The sequence below is a fragment of the Buteo buteo genome, chromosome 1 (genome assembly GCF_964188355.1).
Source record: "Buteo buteo chromosome 1, bButBut1.hap1.1, whole genome shotgun sequence".
NCBI lineage: Eukaryota > Metazoa > Chordata > Aves > Accipitriformes > Accipitridae > Buteo > Buteo buteo.
In genome coordinates, this window is record NC_134171.1 from 65,786,947 (window position 1) to 65,806,980 (window position 20,034).

The 20,034-nt window shown below is 42.2% G+C and overlaps 1 protein-coding gene across 1 annotated transcript in view; it reads left to right on the top strand.

The window, feature by feature from the left end:
* LOC142033811 (AF4/FMR2 family member 1-like) overlaps positions 1-20,034 on the top strand; it is a 103,655-nt gene that overhangs the window by 20,220 nt on the left and 63,401 nt on the right. Inside the window, exons 2-3 of the mRNA XM_075034261.1 lie at positions 12,331-12,451; positions 12,990-13,901. Coding sequence (XP_074890362.1) covers positions 12,331-12,451; positions 12,990-13,901 — 1,033 coding nt within the window. The remainder of the gene's footprint in view (positions 1-12,330; positions 12,452-12,989; positions 13,902-20,034) is intronic.

Sequence of the window (20,034 nt, forward strand, 5' to 3'; positions counted from 1 at the left end):
GAGCAGGATCAGCCATGATTAGCTCTGGAAAGTAACTGTGGCTTTCATGAATGTGTTTTTCAACTGTCTCTATCTTCCTTCTCCTTATCTAAGGAAATAAAAATGAGAGTACATCACTAGAGATAATTTCTCCCATGCCCAGTGATGCTTTTTTTGGTGGGTTTCTCAATGTCTGGCATTCTTCTGTAAGAAGAAACCCTGGAGAAAATTCTGTGAATTACTTCTCCCTGTCTTTTTCCTCTCTTGTTTCCTTATTATTTCCTCACATCACTTTTGTATTAATTCTATAGAGGCATGTGTGACACTTGGTGAGGGCTTTGTGGCAATTTTTTTTTTCATGTGTAATATGTGGTAGAAGTCTGGGCTTTGATCTGGAAATGTGTCACCGTTCTTAAGTGGGGAGCTCTGCTGGCTTTAGGAAGGCAGGTAAAAATATGTTCATCTTCATGGGTATAAGTGCTAGTAAGGTTGCTATCCTAGTGTGCATGGCACTTGGTGGGTAAAAACACAAAAAAGGAATAGTCGTTTTTTGTGGCAAAGGAGACTTATAGGGTTTTAGCGATATCTTTCCATAGCTATTGATAATATGTTGTTCATAACTGGGGAAAGCTTGCTACTAGGGCGTAGCTTTATATGAGATGTCATTGTATGTGCGTATGAAGTGTTTGATGACCTTCTGTGGACAGTTATTTTAAATGCAAAATTGTCTGCACCTTCTGTGTAAAAGTCCTTTTTCTGCACTCATTTTTTGTAGAACTCTTGAAGAAAAAAGTAGTAAATGGAATTCTTGTGTTGTCATACTATGCTCTACTGAAATAAATATTGCTTTGTTTTGTGTTTGCTATTTTGGAATAATGAGCACATGTTAGAGCTTCTTTAAAGAAAAAAAAGACGTCAACTCAGGAAGCATGCTTCTCAGGGTAGGAGAAGGGAAGGGAGAAGAATGGAAGGATATAAAGCCATCCACCATGTATATGTGCCTCTGTAAACTAAACAAACCTATTTAGTGATGTCTTTTCCCTGCTTGTCTACTTACCTTCAGAATCTGCCTGTTTCTGGCTGTTTCTTAGGCAATGCAGATGAATTTCTAAGCAACATAGTATGTGCAAAGAGTGGTGTGTTACTACAGTAAGTCTGTGCATAGCAATTTCCAAGATGTTTACAGCCATCAGGTATGTCAGTGAAAAGTTCTGTTCTGCTCACGTGAAAGGCATTTTGTGGCCTTGAACCAACAATGTTTCCTAATTTGTTCAACTCAGCTGCCCTTAGCTTGATTCAACCAGGCAGCTCATGTCTTTTGGTCATTTGGTGGACCTGCTGGGGCTCGGAAGATGAGATGTTGCTGATGCTTGCTTTGTCATGTAGAGGCACTCAGCATGGTGGTGTGAATGCAGATGCTCTAGGCTGTATTATGCAGCATGGCTTTTCTCATTGGAAAATGAGCTAACATGGAAGGCATTTGCCTCAGCACAGACGAACCGTCAGGAAGATAACATCCAAGGCTTGTCAGAATGGGGCCTAAGCTAATGCAAGATGACTCCAAGACAAATGCAGAAGAGAAAAGAATGATAGATGAAAACTTGAATGTGATCCTGTAGTCACTGTGGTGACGGATGGTGCTTAATGAAGGCTACCCTAGGCATCTTCCAAGAAGTCCTTTCTAAATAGCTTATGAAATTGCATGCTGAAGCAGGTTTTGGGGGAGGGGGGCATGAAGTGCTTAGAAATGGTGTGAGTGTGGGACCGCTTAAAACAAGACAAGTAGAATCGAGTGGGATAAGAATATGAATTAGCTGCATGATCACTGTGGGGGGCAGCAAGAGGAACAGAGTGTGGCTGGCCTTTGAAATCTGTTTTTCCTGTGCTTTGACGGTAGATATTTTCTCTCTGAGCTAAACTTCCAAGCAGACCCAAAGTTTACATTCTGGTAGAAAGGCTACACCCCATATGTTTGTTGATAGTGCCAAGGCCTTGTATTTACTTCCAGCAGCCTTTGATCTAGGGAGGCATGATGTAAGTACTTTTGAAGGGTAAATGTCTTTTCTGTTTGTGCGATCGTTTCCTCAGGCCTTTTTGCAGACAGGTCTTGGAGTGATGGTGGGTGACTCGGAGTCCTCTCCCAGTTAGAGCAGGATCTGCTCAGCAGGGAATGCTGTTTCTCCAAACAGACCAATTCTCAGACAAAGCCAGGATGTAACACTCTGTCAGAGGGATCTGGGTGTGCATTTCTCAAACTACCAGCTGAGCTTAACCAGATTATTCTTGGGTCTGAGAGCATGCTGTGGGAGAGCCTATGGAGGTACTTGCGTCTATGTGAAAATGTTTGCTCAGCTGTGCAACAGAGGAGTGTAACTGTGTTTGTGGCAGATTGAGGTCTCCAATTTTGATACAGAGTGAAGTTTAGAATAACTCATTTCTCACTGTCGCCTCTGCAGAGTAATCCCAGTCATTTGGGCATGTGTATATCGGCATCCTGACCAGGCTAACTTTTTGATCCTTGCTGATGAAGTGAGAAGAGACATGGATGGGCTCCTCTTGCCTGCAAAAGCTGCTCCCATGTAAGCTCAGTCTTGTCACAGTTGGGGCACCACAACCAAGACTGCTTGGTGTACAACTGTGAGGGGGCTCTTGGAGCCTGGGGAGTAGTCCTGCACTCAGGTCCCATTCTAGGCTGCATATCTAAAGCTGCTCCATCAGTGCTGCAGCCAAGGCACCGGCAGCTTTGTCTGAATCTTTCTGTGCATACTCAATTACTGAAATAGTACTTGAATTGCAGATCTTTACTCACCTACCCAAAAAGACATATGTGCCTTCAGGGCTGAAAGGCAGTCGGACCACTTTGGCTTGGGGAAATCCTGAGATGTGTGCCTGATGAATTAGGCTGCTGTGTACAGAACGCCTTGTCTCTAAGAGGTGAAGTGGTCAGGATTTTTCATTGCAGGTACCTGGTGATTTAAATTTTTCACATTTCCTCCTTTGCCTGCCACATCCAGATCAAAGAAAGCCTTAAATTCATCATTGTTCCAACGCCTTGTCTGGTCTCCTTGTAATTACACATAACACATCCACACCTTCTTAGAAGCCCTACTAGTATATTTGCATTTAGATGGAGAATAACAACTTTAGTGTTCCCTGTGTAACTCATAATTAGCACCTTTTCTGACAGTGTCTGACAGTGCTTTTCTGACAGTGCTGATTAACATCAGCATACGTGGGGTGAGGTTGAAAGCATGGGTTTCTTTAGAGAATTCATTTCTGCAGCATCATGAGTGGAGGGACTGCCTCTAGGTTTGTTCAGGTGCTTCAACTACAGCAACATAGTTAAGTGCTGTTATTGAAGACGACTAAGTGAAGATTGTATAAACTGAAGTAATTGTCACACTTTTCCAGATTTTGTAAGTTGCTGCTCTATGTGGCTGTTAAGTGAGGCTGGCCCTCAGCATGAGCTCCTGCTTTTTGTTGGGAACATCTTTCCGCTAACAGGCTCTGACTGTTTGCATGCTGTTTTCTGGCCTCTCAGAGATTCACCACTTTGGGAGGGGGTCGTTTGTTTGTGTTATATGTTCATCGTGAGGCTTTCTTGCCTCTTACAATCAAAAACTTTCTGCTCATATGTTAAATGGTGTGTCTGTGGAGACCGAGGAACAGTTGGCTCAGGTATGAGAGCTCCCGTCACTGTGGAGGGGAGGAAGAATAGGATGCCCTGCTGCTTAGGGGAGCACTGCAGCTTGGAGCACTGCTATTGGAAGCATTTTCAGCTGGAGAGTGCTGCACCTTTTTTAAAAGTATCCAAGTATCCTGTATAGTGCGATGTTTCTATAATGGCTTTCATTTGCAACTAAATAAAAGTTAGATTTTAAACATTTCAGTGCGTGAGGGAAAGTCCAAGTCATAAACCCTTCATTTTTTGCCTTTTTTGGGTAGGCAGAGAAGAGGTTGTTACTGTCAATTATTTGCATCTTTTAAAAAATCTTCGTTTTCCTCTTTTGAGCCTTCAGTGGTTTGTAGACCATAGGCTGAGAAATACTGCTCCAGATCCTGGGGTGTGTTTTTAAGCACATAGCCATTTGAGGATTTGGGGTTTTTTAGGCTCAATTGCATGAAGGGTTTGTTGTGTTTGAAGAATGTCTGAGAGTTCCCAACTCCTGACAAAGTCACTGGGTGCTGCAGGGGCTCAGCTCGTCTCAGGAAATGTTCAGGATTATTCCTGGGAACTGCTTGACAAAGAAAGGCCTATTGATGCCAAAAGGAAGCAAAAACCTTTTAATGGCTGAGTAATGAATGTATTTTTAAACTTGGCATCAGCAATAGGAAACGAATAAGTAAGAATCTGAACCCAAAGATTACCGTGGAAGAGGCAGAGTGAGAAGATGCTTAATGTTACATAGGTAGAACTGATTTTTTTTTCTGAAAAAAGCCAACTTAGATTATACTTAAGCAAACTGACAGTTCCCTGCTGCCTGTTACAACATCCCAGCCATTCTCCACTTCAATTTTTTGGTGTAACCTAGAGGGCTCTGTATTTAAAACATAGGAGGAGGTGTATTCAGCATCATTTTTCCATATGGTTTGAAGGAAAGCTTGCAGCAGTACTGGATTTTCTTGGAACATTGTTTTTGTTAAAAAATATTTGCCAGGAGGTTTCTTAGAGTCATCGTGGAAGTACAGATGGCCTGTGAGGCCTTGATCTCCTGCTCAGTGGTCTAATGCTGCTGTTGTACAGTCAGTGAACAGGGCTGGATAGACTTGATAAGTTGAAGGAGCTAGAGGAAGCAAAAGCTTGAAAAACAAATTCCAACTCATATTTCTCCAGTGTGAAGATATGTATTTTTGGAAAGCATGTACCAAAGCTGGTTGATGGTGATGATGCAGAAAATAATTGACTAACTGTACCATCTGTTGTGCTTCTGCCATATGTTTTCCTCTTATAATTTCTTTCTGTTCAAACTGTGTATGTTCTGTGAAGTAGTGTTTGATGTGAAACAGAACTTAAAAATATCCATCAAGTCACAACTTGATGATGTTTCCATAAAGGAAAGGAAGCAAAAGTCGGGACGAGGCATTTTTAGTGCTGTTTGGTATTAACTTTAATGTCATCCTTTCATCTGCTTGTCTTATAGTGACAAGCTGCTGAGGTGAGAGCTGAGCACATCTGTGATGCTTGGTAACTTCCTGTGCCATGCGTTTATCCATGTTTCTTTTCAAGCTGATGGGCTGATGAATGAAACTGCATATTTAATCTGTAGACGTGATCCTGGCTGTTGTAAATTGGTGGCAATCCTTCTATGGAGACTTTCAGAGCAGCAGAGCCAGAGTGCTGCAGCAAGGCTGTTACAGTGCATCCATGTGATTTCTGTTAATCTTTTTGGAGGGTGATGTGTCTTGCCTTGAAATTAAACAAGAATATATGTCTCAATCTTGAGAAGTGTTGATCAGCAGCTTCTCATGATAAAAAAAGAGTCCATTTGAATGACAAAACAGCTTCGATAAATTTGTGATTTCCTGCAGTTGTACTAAAAGGAAATGTTCTGTCTTAATGTTTCGGAGGAAGAGGTTCTGTGCATTCAGAAGGAAGTGAGCACTGTTTGTGTGTTTGCTTTTTAGCCTTTCTCCACCCCCTTCCCTGCTGCTGGAATAATTAATTCATTTTGGGAGCCAGCAACAGATCTTCTTACAATTAAAATAAAAGCAGATTTTTATTTTCATTTCACTTTCATTTGGACAACACACAGGGCAGGAGGAGAGGCAGAATTTCTTCCTGCATCAGTCTTTTTTTGAAAACTGTTGTCATGGGCTGGATTGTCACATATTGGCATTTGAAACTCTGTAGTAAAGATTGTCATGTTACTGAGAGTGGCTTCAGAGCACGTTGGTATTTGCATGGATTCTGTTACAGACCCAAGCCTAGATGTTGTGGGTCAGGGTGTATGCTTTGCTGAACTTTCTGAGCCAGATCTCTCTTTACTGGAGCCAGTGGACTGCCTTTTCCAGCATGGGCTGGTTTAAGCCTAGGAGTATTGTACCCTTTCAGTGTGTAGCAAAGCATGATTTGGGTTTCTTGGGGTGGGGCAGCCGGGGGGAGATTTGTGCATGTGTTTGAAGATGATCAAGACTGAACTAATGTTTCAGAGCAGACATTCAGTCTCATCTGCCTGTTTGAACATTCGGGGTACTTGGGTTTTCCTGGTGACATGTCACGTGTGGCCCAGCTGCAGAGAGTGCAGCACTATTTTTAACTCAAATTTTGAACTGTTTCCCCCCCTGAAGATGGATGGGGTGGGACTGTGGAGTTCCCCAGCTCCCAGGCTCCCATCTACTTGGCATGTTGGTGCTAAGCCTGGAGGTCCAGTTTCCCAAAGCACTTCCACAGATCAGTAATGAAGAGCTTGGGGGTGATTTTGGTTTTGAGTTTTTTTGAGTTCCCATTCTAGGAAAATCTAAATATCAAAGTTGCTAATCTGGAGAGGTTCCTGAAGAACAGGAGCTGGGGTTCATCCTGCAACTTTGGCAATAGTGAGGTTAGGGCTCTGGCCGTGCATGCACAAGGGACAGCTTGCTGGAGCCTGGCAGGCGGCTTTGCTGCACGGATTTCCTCTAACGGTGCCTGGCAGGCCGTGGAGACCTCCTCTCCTCTTGGCACAGGTCCATGCAGGCCCTTAGCTGACTGTGGTTCTCCGATGCTTTCTGCCTGCCTACCTAACACTAACTTTGGGGAAACTGTGTAATGTTATGAGTTACGGCATAGCCCAGGTTTTCAAAAGCTTTAAAGAGCATATTGACAAATACCCTAAAAGGCCAGGTTAATGGTGGACAGAAACTGTCTCCACAGATGTTGGGACTAGGATAACTACAGGCTTATATTTAAAAAGTAGACATTTCAGTAAGCAGCAGATGCTTCTGCTCTGAATTAGGAATTGCATCTTGTGCAATACAACTTACTTGTTTTTAAATAAGAGCTCCTCAGCATGAGATGAGGCAGCGTGCATGGTAAAATCTATGTATTAAAATGAGTTTTAGCTGTTGTCTTCAGGTAGTTTAAGGGCTAGTCTGTAACTTAAGAGAAGCGAGGGCTGGTGCTCTCCACTGCATGACCAAGTAAGTAGCTACTTAGTGTTTATTCCCTTATCATCCTGCTGTTACAATGATACCTCCACCTGTGCACTGAAGTTGGAGGAAAACTTGGAATGAAAATTGGTGTGATCCATTTCAGAAAGGGAGGCGGAGGGTGGGTGGCGATCCTGAGCAGCAAAACAGAGGGGTATGACCCCTTGCCTGGCTGAACGGGCAGTCAGCTGTGCATGGCCAGCAGCCTGGGCCACCAGTCACCCTGACAGCACGAAGAGGTCTGCAGTAGGGACAACGCATGACTAACCTTGCTGAGCAGTGCCCAGCAGGCCTGTACGTGTGAGAGCACCCGTGTCAGCCGGGCTGCCCTGGAGTAGGCACGTTCTTCTTTTAAACCTGCAGGAATTGGCATTATGGCAGAAAGGCGGTGTCCCTTCCCCTCCCCACTGCCCCTCCTCTCTCTTCACACACTCTTTAAAAAGAATTTATTGCTGGGAAGAGAGCTTGGGGTCAGGGAAGGTTCAGGGAGAGAAAAGGCCTTTGGAGGTATTTCAGCTGCCGTTTTTGCAGCAAGCGGCATGTAAGATGTTTTACATTCAGTGTTGGGATACATATAGGAAAGATAGCTGTTTCTCATCGTAAATATTATTGTTGCAAGAGACACAAGTTACAGTTGTTTAGGGTTTTCCTTTTGTTCGAAAATAATCAGAACCTCTGAGCAAAACAGCTTGATTGCTCTGAATTTGGATGCTTGCCAGCCTAGAAATAGAAGGATATCTGACGTAGCACAGTGTTTTAGTAGAAAACAATTTGCAGGGTCATAATATGTGGCTTGGGGTATTTTTGTTTGGTTGGTTTTAATTTTTTTTTTCATTGCTGCTGTTAGTTTTTAAACTACTTGCAAGTTAAGGGCTTCTCTTGCTCTGAGTGGAAATCTAGTGAGACATTTATAGCAAGGCATAATGTAAAACAAGAACCCTGATTGGCCAGCGCTGACAGCAGATTTTATCCTGGGAGAACAAATAAAAATAGCCTATGACATTTTCTGCAGTTCTTCCAACATGTCAGACTGATGTTCTTCTGTGTGCCTCCTTTCCAGTAGATTTTTGCTTGGGCATGTATGTGCGCATACAGGTTCTGTTTTGTCTTAATAATTAGGACTTGATGATATTGTTAAGAGAGTCTGTGGTAAAGAAGATGAAATATATGAGTAGTAATATTGTGCTAATGCTTTGGTTTATGATTAAGATTTATAAACTCAAACTTAATATTTGAGGGCTGTTTGTTTGGGGGGGTTGTAGGGTTTGGGTTTGTTTGTTTGTTTTTAATTTTTTGAAAGGTGCAGAAGCTGAACCTTGTGAGCTGATGTATAGTGTCCAAATGTGTGCCCAAGGTCACGCCTGTTTTGCATGACTAAAGAATGTGCTCTCATTGCCCAACACAAAGTCCGTTGAAACCAATAAGAAGTTTTTTGCCTATTTCAGTGGGCTTTGGCTAACCCTCCTGCTCTGCAAGTTGAGACAACCAAACAAAACCTCTTGGTCAGAATTTCCATTTGTTTTGCAGCAGAGTCTTACTGTGGAGTGATTCAGCTTCTCAGTGCTCCTCCAGCCAGGAAGATACACACGTGGTTATGCTGATATTTGTGTATCATCACTAATACTTTTCAATCTTGGTTTACTGCTGATAGTGGCATGCTGTTTTGTATTTTTCTGCAAGAATAGTAATCTGAGTAGTTTACGGCTCCTGCCCTTTTTACCCAGCAACCATAGAAAAAGACCTGTTAATACCAAGTAATGTTCTGTATAGGTTTTATCATACAAAGGGAGAACACAGGTGAACATGTGGATTCCCACTGACTTCCCACGTCAGCCTTCTGATATGTGGAAATGATAACCCAGCTTGTTAACTGGATCCATCTAAAGTATTGCATGTATTGGTTTTTGTTTTGGTTAAGAAAGTTGATCTACATTATCTCCTTGCTAATAAATCTTACGTGAAGAAGCTGATCAGGGGAGTAAATTTTAGATTACTGTTGAAAGCTAGACAAGCAGGGGTTAGTGAAGTCATAACAAGATATGACATTTGACTCTAGTAGCGTGTGGAGGCTGTTACTCAAAGTCCTCAGTGCTTTATAGGAGGGGCCACTACTACAATAGTGCACCTTGAAAGATCTCAAGTATTCAAATACTATTGCATGTGTCTTACTATATAATAATGCGGGTTATAAAGTGATGTGGTATGCTCTAGTAGTGATGTTAGAGTTTTTGAAAGGTAACTGATGTTGTTAGGGAGGTTGGGAATGGGTCTGTTCGAAGAGAAGTTACTCTTTCAGTCTTGACAGTGTTCCCCAAGAGACTTGTGTTCAGCCTTGTGGCTTTTATGTCTTTCTCTGTCCCTTCTGAAAGAAGCAAACAGCCTCTTACCTGGGAAGATAAAATGAGATTGGCTCATTTTAAAACAATCTATTTTAAAAACAGAAGGATTGGCTGTGGCTTTTGTCCTTATGTATTGTTTAGATGAACATTTTAAACTGCTTTCACTTCTTGGGCTTCAGCAGAGGGCTATGCCAGCTCAACAGCTTGTCTCCAGGAAGCCTGGATCTGAAGTGTGCCACAACAATCTGCAAATTGCAGTGGCAAAATCTGTTTTGGGGAAAGCTAGCACAATATCTGTGTGTGCTGTGTACTCCAGCCAACACCATGAGTAATTTAATAAGTACTAGGGAGAAAACAAACAAAAACAAATAAGTATATTTAATGTTGCAGTTGTATTAAAAAGTACTGTGTAGGTCTGAGTGCTTGCCATTCATGGTGTGGATCAAGACAGAAATAGTAACAGGGCGGGCTGAGATGTCAGCAGCGTTGTACAGACCAAAATGTGTACCTGTATCAAAAGACACAAAGCGGGAGAAGGAGCTTTGCTTTCTTTTTCTTTAATGCAGTTGTCAAGCTTGTAAAAAGTAGATCCCCTTTGTGCCTTTTAATTTCCTGTATGTCCCTCTGTCTATCGAATGATGAAAACTATGGCTGAAGAGCTGACAGGGAAAAACATGACTGGGAAAACAGCTGATGCTCAAGGAGGAGGAGTTAAACTAACTTAATATTGTACCTTCAGCATTGCACTGAATACTATCATTAGGCTCAAAAACATGGTGGTAGCTTCAAAAGGAAAAAGTCAAGGTGGGTGGGGAGAGCTGGAGCTGAGCACCTAGTTGCAGTAAGAGTCTTGATTAGTCTGAATAGGTCAGAAGAGCTCCTTGCAACAGAGTTGTATAATTTGTTAAGGGAAGATACTGACTGCAGGGCAAAGAGGCTGGGAACTGGCAAGAAGTGAGGACTGCCACCAAGGGCAGTGGTTTTCCTCCTTTGCCCTCCCCACAGTGTCACAGATTGGTGAAGAGAAGGTTTCAGAAGTCTCCTTCATGCTACAAGCCAGGGTCTTAGCTGTTAAAACCATCCTTTGTGGTTTTTTTCATGCTTGCTGTTAAGGGAATTTTTTTGAAGTTTATAGAAAGGATATTTACAGAATCAATTTTTACTTCCTGGAATGTTAGGAAAATGGTGCTTCATTCAGTAAAAATTTTCCAGATAACTTGAACAGATATGTTTGAAAAATGCTGTCAACTTGAAATGCATTCACTTAAAAATCATTCGTACCATACAATTTCAAGTAGTAGGTGTAGCCAAGATTGCTTCTAGTTTGCCTTATAATTCCTCCTAATTTTTTGTCTTCTGCAGTTGGTATCTCCCATATCTGGCTGCACAAAGCTTTACTGGCACACACAGGGCAACTCACTGATGATAGATATGAAATTGCTCACATGCAAAATGACATCAGATGCACAGAAGGAATGCTTCTATTATATATTGTTTGTAACAGAAGGATTGTGTATATTTACTGAATCAGTGTTCTGTGGGTTTTGTTTATTTTTTTTTTAATTTTTAAAATTGTTTGCAGAAGTGGGGTACATAGAGCTTACTGGAAACTTCTGTTTTGCTATATTTGGAAACAGTTCAGCACTAACAAAGTTGGAAACTATTTTAAATGTGCACAGTCTAACCCCCTGAATATGTTTTTCTGTCTTAGTGGCACAAGTACATCCTTGCTGCAGTTCCATATATGGAAATTTGCCATCAGACAGCATCGTTTTCCAGAGCTCACATTGAGTCAGGAAACCGCCTCTGCAGTAGTCAGACCTCTTGGTTAACTGTTACAGGAAAGCCAGTCCTCTATCTCTCCTTTAGGGATGATTAAACTTTCAGTAGATGATTATTAGTGTGATATTTGAGACAATGTCACTGGTGGGGAAGACAAGGCTCTTCCCTTCCAAACTGGAACACTTGAGGAATTGCATGTATGCAGTAGACTGTGCAATAGAGTAGAAATAGGAGAGGAGAGTAATACCTGCATCCACATACTATGCCTGCATGCTTTTTCTTCCCAAATGTCCATAAACATTAGGGCAATAGATTCACTTATTTTGCAGTAGTGTTTCACAGAGGAGGTGTAGTTTAAAGGATCTGGCTTTCCATGAAGTCATCCTGCTGTCCATGTGACACAGTTTTATTGCTGGTTTGGTGTGGGGCTGGTGGAATTAAGTGTGTGCGTATGTGGTTGAGGAGGAACAGGGGGATTCGACCCGGTATTTTCCAAATTTCTGAGACCTTCTCTTTACATACATTTACGCAATTGCTTTAAATGCAACTATGTGGTTTGCCAGGCAAGCAGCTTTCCAAATGTCCATTTGAAGTAGAGAGTAAGTTTTCAAGCCTGTTTATAAAGTAGGCAAAGTTCAATCTCTGAAAGTGGCAACACTTTGAAAATAGTGGATTCTTTTTTACTCTCAGGTGAAGAGTTGGGGCAGAAGTCTGGAGGAGAACAAGAATGGTAGTTTTCACATCAATCCTTGCAACTGGATTTGCCAGCTCATGCACTGATCACCCACGTTGACTTCCTTTCAGTTTGTGTTTCACAATTAAATGGATGGATAGTTTTTCCCTTCCCACCCTTCTTGATGTATGGTATCAGGAGTAGAAATCACTGAGCAGGATGTGTGCTGTACCTTGTATGTTACGTTACTATGCGGTATGGCAAATACTTGACATAACTGATTAGTCAACTATAACCACCTTGTGAATTTCAAAATTATTTTTATGCTGGACATATGCCGGTCTGAAAACCACAGTTTCTGCATAAAGTAGATACTTGTTAGTAACACTGGTGTAAAGTGTTAACCATCCTTTCTTTCTCTCTTTCCTAAAGCTTGTACAACGAGGACAGAAACTTGCTACGTATTCGAGAGAAAGAGAGGCGGAATCAGGAGGCTCTGCAGGAGAAAGACAAGTTCCCTGAGAAGACTCCGCTCTTTGCAGAACCCTACAAGGTAATGGTAGCGGAGTGCGTGGTGGAGGGAGAGGAGGAAAGTGGGTTGGGGTGGAAGCAGAGAGCTGTGGCCTCTGCATACGCTATAGCAGACTTGAGCATGATACATGCAAACACAGCATCTTCCCATCTGCTTAACTTAAATTTATCAGAGTATGTCCTTAAAGCTCTGTAGATGGTGCAAGTGCAGTACAGACTTTGGGTTGCGCAGATTAATTTGGGGGCCTCCTGTAGTCTGGGAGTTTGAGAGAGAGTTGCCCAGAAGCAGCTTGGCTGCCTGTCTGCAGCTGTGGTTGAAACAAACTGGTCTGATGTTAGTGTTCCTGAAGACTTGGCTCAGAAGAACTAATACTGACTAGAGCAGTCCCACTTGCTTTCAGAAACTGCATGCAGGATCAAGATGAGTTTGCATAACTTCACTCACAGTGATGCATGGTGATTAAAATAAGATCCTGAAGAATGTCTGTTCTTGAGCTGGATCTCTTGGGGTGGGGGGGTCATGCTTTTTAAATTTCTACCTCTCTGTTCTTCTGTTGCAGACTAATAAAGAAGATGAGTTGTCAAGCCGAATTCAGAACATGCTGGGCAATTATGAGGAGGTCAAGGAGCTCATCAGCAACAAATCCCATCAGAATCTCATAGGGATTCCAAAAAGTGTTGCTCCTCTTATCCCACAAGGAAAGCCTGATCGCCCATACTTCCCGGAAAAGACCAGCCATACATTACCATCTTCATTCCACCGCACAACCTACCATCCACCCATGGGACCTACGGTTGTACCTCCTCCCCCTCCAAGCCACTCCATTCACTACCAAAAGGCACAATCAAGAACAGAACCAGCTTCAGGTTTGCACACCAAGAGTCACAGCTTATCCAATGGTCGGAGCCAAGGTCAAGAACACAGTCGTGGTGGTCAGCAAAGTCATGCATGTTTTCACCACAAGAGAAATGACAGGCGTGTGGTTGGTGAAGGTCATGCTGATGAACTGCAGGCCTCCCTTTTGGTGCTTTCTCCATTGCTGTCATCTTTTTCTTCTCCAGTGGCACCCCTGTCACCTCTACATTCCAGCCAGCATATCAATTCCAGGTCACAGAACAGCAGCAAAAGTCATGGGCAGACCTACAGTCAAACAAAATCATCTCAGGACCTAGTGACAGGATCACAGGAGAAGGAAAGTCGGGACAGCTCAGCCATTAACCTGACCAGCACCGCTCAGCCTTCCTCTCAGACTTTTCCCCCACCTTTGCCATCAAAAACCAGTGCAATGCAGCAGAAACCAACTGCCTATGTCAGACCAATGGATGGCCAAGATCAGGCACCAGTTGAATCACCAGAGCTCAAACCTCTTCTGGAGGAATACCACAGAGAACCCTATGAAAAAATCTCAGATTTGAAGGCAAATGCCAAAGCCAAACTATCCAAGTTGGAAATCCCTTCTGAGCCTATAGAGGTGAGTGCCATTGTTGGGGGGCTCTGCTACTGGCAGGGTAAGTTCAGCTGTGGTAGAACAGGTCATCGAGGGACAGAGACTACTGGAAGCAATGGTGACTGTGCATGTGTTACCATTATTAGAAGGTGCATTTTGAGGTTGGCTTTTGCTGACCTGGGTGAGATACCTGTTTGGTGAAAATGCAACACTTGCCATGATTCTGTGGTTTTCTCAGTGAGCTGTAGCAGGTTTTATGGTTAGAGAGACTGCTTCTGTTGGTACGATTTTTGTTTTGCCTGTAAAGGATGTTGAAAAGGAGAAGGGGGAAATGATATACTGAGAAGGTCAAGTGGTGATGCACCTGCAGTTAGTACATGCAGAGTGTCAGTACTCAGTCTGAGTGCTGGTGGGTAGAAGCCCCAAATCCTCACTGACTATTGGGACAGCTGACTGTGCAGTGAGTTCTGTGGTCACCTGGTAGGTTGAAGGTTTTGGGGCTTTGATAAGTGACTGTGAACACCACAGGGTTCTCCTAAAAAAGTTTGTAAGATCTCACTGTAGACCCTCAGAAAAGTATTAATGTGAATAAAAAACATCCTATCGATTTCTGCCAGATGGATTTAGCCTAGCTTTCTCAGGAAACACACCACCGTTCTGTCTCCGGCTTCATCAAATGCCTTTTGAGTAAGTTCTGAAGGTTAAGTAAATTTAGTGCAGAGGTGGAATTCTCAATGATAAGCAAGATCCTAAAAGTTCTGTAAAATTTTGCATTCAAGCAAAGAAGATACTCTCTTTCTTGTACCAACTATGAGCAGAACTCTGCTATGTATTTGTTCTTACTAGCAGAAGGCAGCCTGGGCAGCAAGCTTGTGCATACCTTCGTTCTAGTCACTACACTTACCCTTTCTCTGCCAAGGACTGAGAGGGATGTTGCAAAAGACGTGGGATGTGAAGCTGCAGTTGTTGCAGTGAAGAGGTGGCAGTTGGGCCAAAGACCAAAATGTGTTGCATGTTAACCTTTGGTTATTCCTGCTCATCTGAGAACAGCTTCTTCCTGATATGTATTATTTTCTTGAGAGCAAAACACTAGCTTCTTCATTTGTCCCCCGTTTAAAAATGAATAATGTTTTGGGGCTTAGATTTCAGCCTGCAGTTAGAATCTGCAGTTTCAGTCTGCAATTAGACTTCTGTCTTCAGGTGCTCTTCCATCTTTCATTCTGCTCCTTTGGTCATTTTCATGGATTTGTCTTTTCCAGGTTGACACATGTCAGTTGGTTGCAACAAGGTTGAGTGCAGGGGTATTGCAGATTAGCAGGTGCAACTCAGAACATAACGCTGTTGCTCTTGTTCTGCTTAACTGGCCCTCTTGCTAGAGGGACGAAAACTTCTGAGAATATGGATTTTTGTATATAGTTCTACCTGCATCTTGAGTTGGTTAGAGATCATATGCAGTGTGTGGTAGAGACGGGCGCAGTTAAACTGGATTAGATTAGTCTGTTCTAGTTTTCACTTGAGAGAAAAAGGAAAAGGCAGTGGTCAGAGTGGTTGGGAAGGCTTTTCCAAAGATTTCAGAAAGCATCTCTCACCTATGTTTGCACCCTGCTCTGAAGTCCGGTGGCCTCACAAGGAGCAGGTGCATTGTTCAGGACACTGTTAGGAAACTTTAGGGCAAGGGGAGGATGGCTGGAATTACAATTGCTTCTTAACCAGGCGGTTAAGAAGTGGTTCTTTCCTTTCTAATTATTTTGATACAGCAAGATTCCTTGTTGTATTCCATCTGTTTTTGCTGACCCCAAGACCACCTATCTGATTTGTCATGTGTGATTGAGGTAGAAGCCTTGGATTTCTCAGACATGTGCTGTAAGTTAAAGTGGCTTGAAGCTCACACTGGTAAAACAGTGGGAGAGAAGGAGCACTGTTGTTGTACATGTGTTGTTCAGCAAATGCACGCTCTTTTTTGTTGTGCCCTTTGAAGACCACTGTTTCAGCTTTGCTAAGGGACCAGCACACTGATTCTGCCTGCCTTGTGGCTTAGCCTCCTACGAGCTCAAAGGCACTTGGTTCCCGGGTACATTTGGCAGTTTTACCATGCTCATCCTTTGGCACTGAGAATATTGCTATGCTCTATGGGATGTAGGATCCCACAGTGCTGACCTAAGGCAGCTGGGCGAGGAGAGCTTTGGAGATATTTTCAAATAGTATTTTGCCTTTGTAATAAAAAGGGAGAGTGTGGGTGAGGTCTGCTTTTCATGGAAAAGAGTGTTGATCAGCTGCAAATGGCTGTAGGCAATTTTTTTCTGGAAAATGAGACGAGACTGGCAAAATGACATTGTTGAGAAGTTGTGAAAATACTTTCATGCTGAGAGACTTTATTTGCTTCAAAGTAGGTTTGACATTGCACATCATAACTCCAAATAGGAAGTGCACTGTGGTCTGCTTTTCATTATTTGTTTCACCAGATATTTTAGTCCTGGGGGAGAAGTAAAGCAGTGCAGGGCCTTACCTTCTGCATTACCCATTCTTCATTAACCATTGCCAAAAAGATAAAGGGCATTTCTGGGTTTAAAACTCTTTTTAAAACTCTTTGCAATTTTTTTTTTCTTTTTGAGAGGGCATGCTTATTTTTTAGAAATGAGACTTTCTTGTTCTCTCCCAACTCTCCTGGTCCCTGGTCCCATTTCTATTTTCATCTTCTCTCTTTTTTTTTTTTTTTTTAAATTTATTTTTAATCCCCATGCTTTTTATGTCGTCTCATGTATCTCTGGTTTAATATGATTTTAGATAGGGTAGTGTTAGCTATGATGCTATATGCTTAATGAAACTTCTTTCTCACTTTCCATTGAGCACATGACTCTGAATCCAAATGCCCGTAAAAATCTTACAGCTTCCAGAGCATGAGTAGTGTTACCCATGCTATTAGATCTGTGGCAGAGTAAGAACATAATAAAAAGGGAATTGAAGATAATGAAAGAAATGGTTTTGCACAAACCAAAACCCTGGGTTTAATTATATGCTTAGTCCATTTGAAGCTGATAGATGAAACCTTTTGTGAATATGCTGAATGATCCTCATTTGAGGTAGGTATCTTTAGGCTGTGACGTCTGACTGTTTTCTGTGCATAGGCGTTTTGGATAATGGCTCTGTAAGCTCTAGTGAAAAATCCATGACTTCATTTTCTGCTTGTTTGAGGCTCATCATTATCATATTCACTTACTTCTGTTTGGTTTCAATATTTAATGTATATTTGATGGTACAGTCTTTCAGTGCTAAAGCCTGGAGAGTGAAGAGGAAGAAACAGTGTGGTTGCACACCTGGGTATATTCCCTCTGTGCTGGATGTACACTGTAAGAGAGGTGATTGGGGAACAGGGCTGGGCTGGTTTGCTTTTAGGAAACATCCAGTGGGGTATGTTGCATGCAGGTGAAAGATTCACCCAAAGAAAGGGATCTTGGGAAGGCTAATCAGGGGGTCCTTTGGCTGAAAGGTTGGCCCTCCCTTTTGTTTTTGGTGAAGCAGGAGCTGTGGGGAGGCTTCTTGCCCTCCCATGACCCTGACAGTGAATAGGTCTAGACTAGCAGAAACTCTGCTGTTCTTCCCTCTTCTTCCCAGCAACTGGGAGCATGGTTTTACAGATTTTATTTAAACTGTTTGGCCCCAGTTATACTGAACAGCCACATGCCAAACACAGTTTTTCCCATGATCTCCCTTGACATCATTTAGGAAAGCCATTTCTTCTACTGCATGTTTTTTGGCTAATTGAATTTCTAAGGCGTGTGTCACCTGCAGCTGTGAATTCATTATTGACAGCTTCTGTTCATGGCAACACTGACAAGTTAAGCCTTCCAGTCTGAATAGACAAGCAGATTCACTGTAGAGTGAATTAATCCACAGTGGATAACTGTGCAGTGACTCACTTTGCATTCATGTAAAGAAACTGAACAGCTCTTGCCCCACTTCCCCAAATAAAAACCTTCACTTTCAAACATCATCCCTGACTCTTTAAGGAATCTTTCCAAATTTATTGTGAGACAAAAATACAGCATACATGAAGCTTAGATGTATCCCTTCTCTTAATGTGCCATGTTTTACCTCTTCCCCCAGCACCTAAACAAAGATGCTTTTAAAGCCATTCTGTCTTTTCATGTCTTTAGGAGAGCTGCAGCACCAACAGAGACCCTTGTATTACCTCAGTTGACAAAGACTGTGATGTCTTAAAGGGAATTGTCTTGACGGAAGGGCTAAGAAGCAGTGAGGCTGGTTTGAGAGTGTTTATAAATCCTCAAGCATTATTAAGGGCATAGTGTCTGGAGGAATGTATAGCACTTGATGCTCACTGAAGATTTGACTTTGTTTTCCTGGCAGTTTTGTAAACATTAGGGAGTAGCTCCTTTTATCTCATGTAATGAGACCTCATTGGACTTTCCTCTTTCACCTACAAACTGGGAAGCAAATAGGGAAGCAACCAATTTAAAAAAAAAAAAACCAAAACCAAAACAGCAGCAGCAAACAATAGAGGAGTCCGGACATGTTAAGTCTTTTTGGTAATACTGTATTATCCTTGAAGTACAGGGTACACACAAAGATCTCTGTTCAAAGTGGGATTGCTGTCATTGAGCTCTGTTCACCTCAGTAAACATTTATGAATGGTCACCAGTTAAAACATGATTGTTGCGTAGTATATAATGATGACTAAATACCTAGAAAGAAGTTTGAATGCCAAAACAAAACCATTCTAGATAATATTTTTTCACTGACTTCTCTCCATGGCAGCTGAGCTTTTCTGCTGGAAGGAGTAGTCAGACAGGTGAACCCTGTAAACTAGAAATAAATACATTGCTTTAATCCGTCCTTTAAAAATGAAAATCTTTTAAAATATATATATAGCACTGTCATTTGGTCTTACCTAATGATTACAGAGTATTTAACATTATGCTGCTATTATTGTTTTTCTACCAACCTTATATTTATTTATCATTTACTGAATAGAAGGAATATTGGGCTTTTTTTCCCCTCTCCCCTTTGTATTCCTTTTTTTGATTCTTTTTTTTTCTTTTTTTCCCCTGCTTTGCACCAAGAGAGAGGTAACAAGGTGTTGCTTCTATGTCTCCTCTGCTGCCCTCTTTATAGTCAGAAGTGCCTTATGTGATTGGAGAAGGGTTTCCTTCCTTCACCACAAGCATTGTGTAAATTTGTCTTTTTGTTGGTGTGTGACTGCTAAAGAAGTAGATCAAACATGAATGACAATTGTTACTACTAGATTTTTAATATTTGCTTACGGTCTCCAGAACAAAGAGTGCTCTGGAAGAGCTGGAGGGTGAGGGCATGTGGGGCGAGGAGCAGGTGGTTGATTCAAAAGCCACAAAGGACATCTTGTGTTGTTAATTCAGTTTAACCAGACTCTGATGTTTAAAGTTCATGCATCAGGCTGCACAAGTCATAAATTAGAAGTAGTCTTGTTCATCTTCCTCTTTGATACTTGGAGAAGGTACTCTCAAGTCCAGTGTCCAACTACCAACTCTCACCTGCGAGGCTTTTCAAGTTTGAGAGCCTTGCTTGTTCACTTGGCTCCAAGGTCTGGGCTTGGCTTTTATGCAAAATACCAAATAATAGGGGAATTGTTTTAAAAAAACTGCATTCAGCCATCAGGCCACCAGAAATGGGTAGTGTTTGTTCTCGCTGCTTGGAAGGCCAACTAGGCAGTATCAGTGTGAAGAAAGGAACAGGGATCCTGCATCTGCCAAGAGTGTGTGGTGAGGAGGGGAAGGAGGGGGTGCCAAGAAACTGTTTCTGAGAGAACCGTTGAGTCCTTGCCAGTTTTTCCCATCAGATGTGGATGGACTTAGCTCTTTGGTTTACACCAAACCCGACTTCTCTCCATAGAGTGTCTCTGGGCACCATTGCGGAACATTTGTCCAGATTCAGTTGCTAAATCCACCACTTTGCAAAGCAATGGGAGACTGAGAAAGAGTAGTTAGATGCAGATTTGCAGATCCTGCAGAGAGCAAGAGCAGGATAGATAAGGTCAGGCAAGAATTTCCATAAACTACGGTGCATCTTTCCAGATGACTCAGAAGTCAGTGTCTCGTCCAGATTGCTGTGAGAAACTTGGGCTTAAACAAGCTGCCATAGCGTATTAATCACTGGGAAGTTTTTT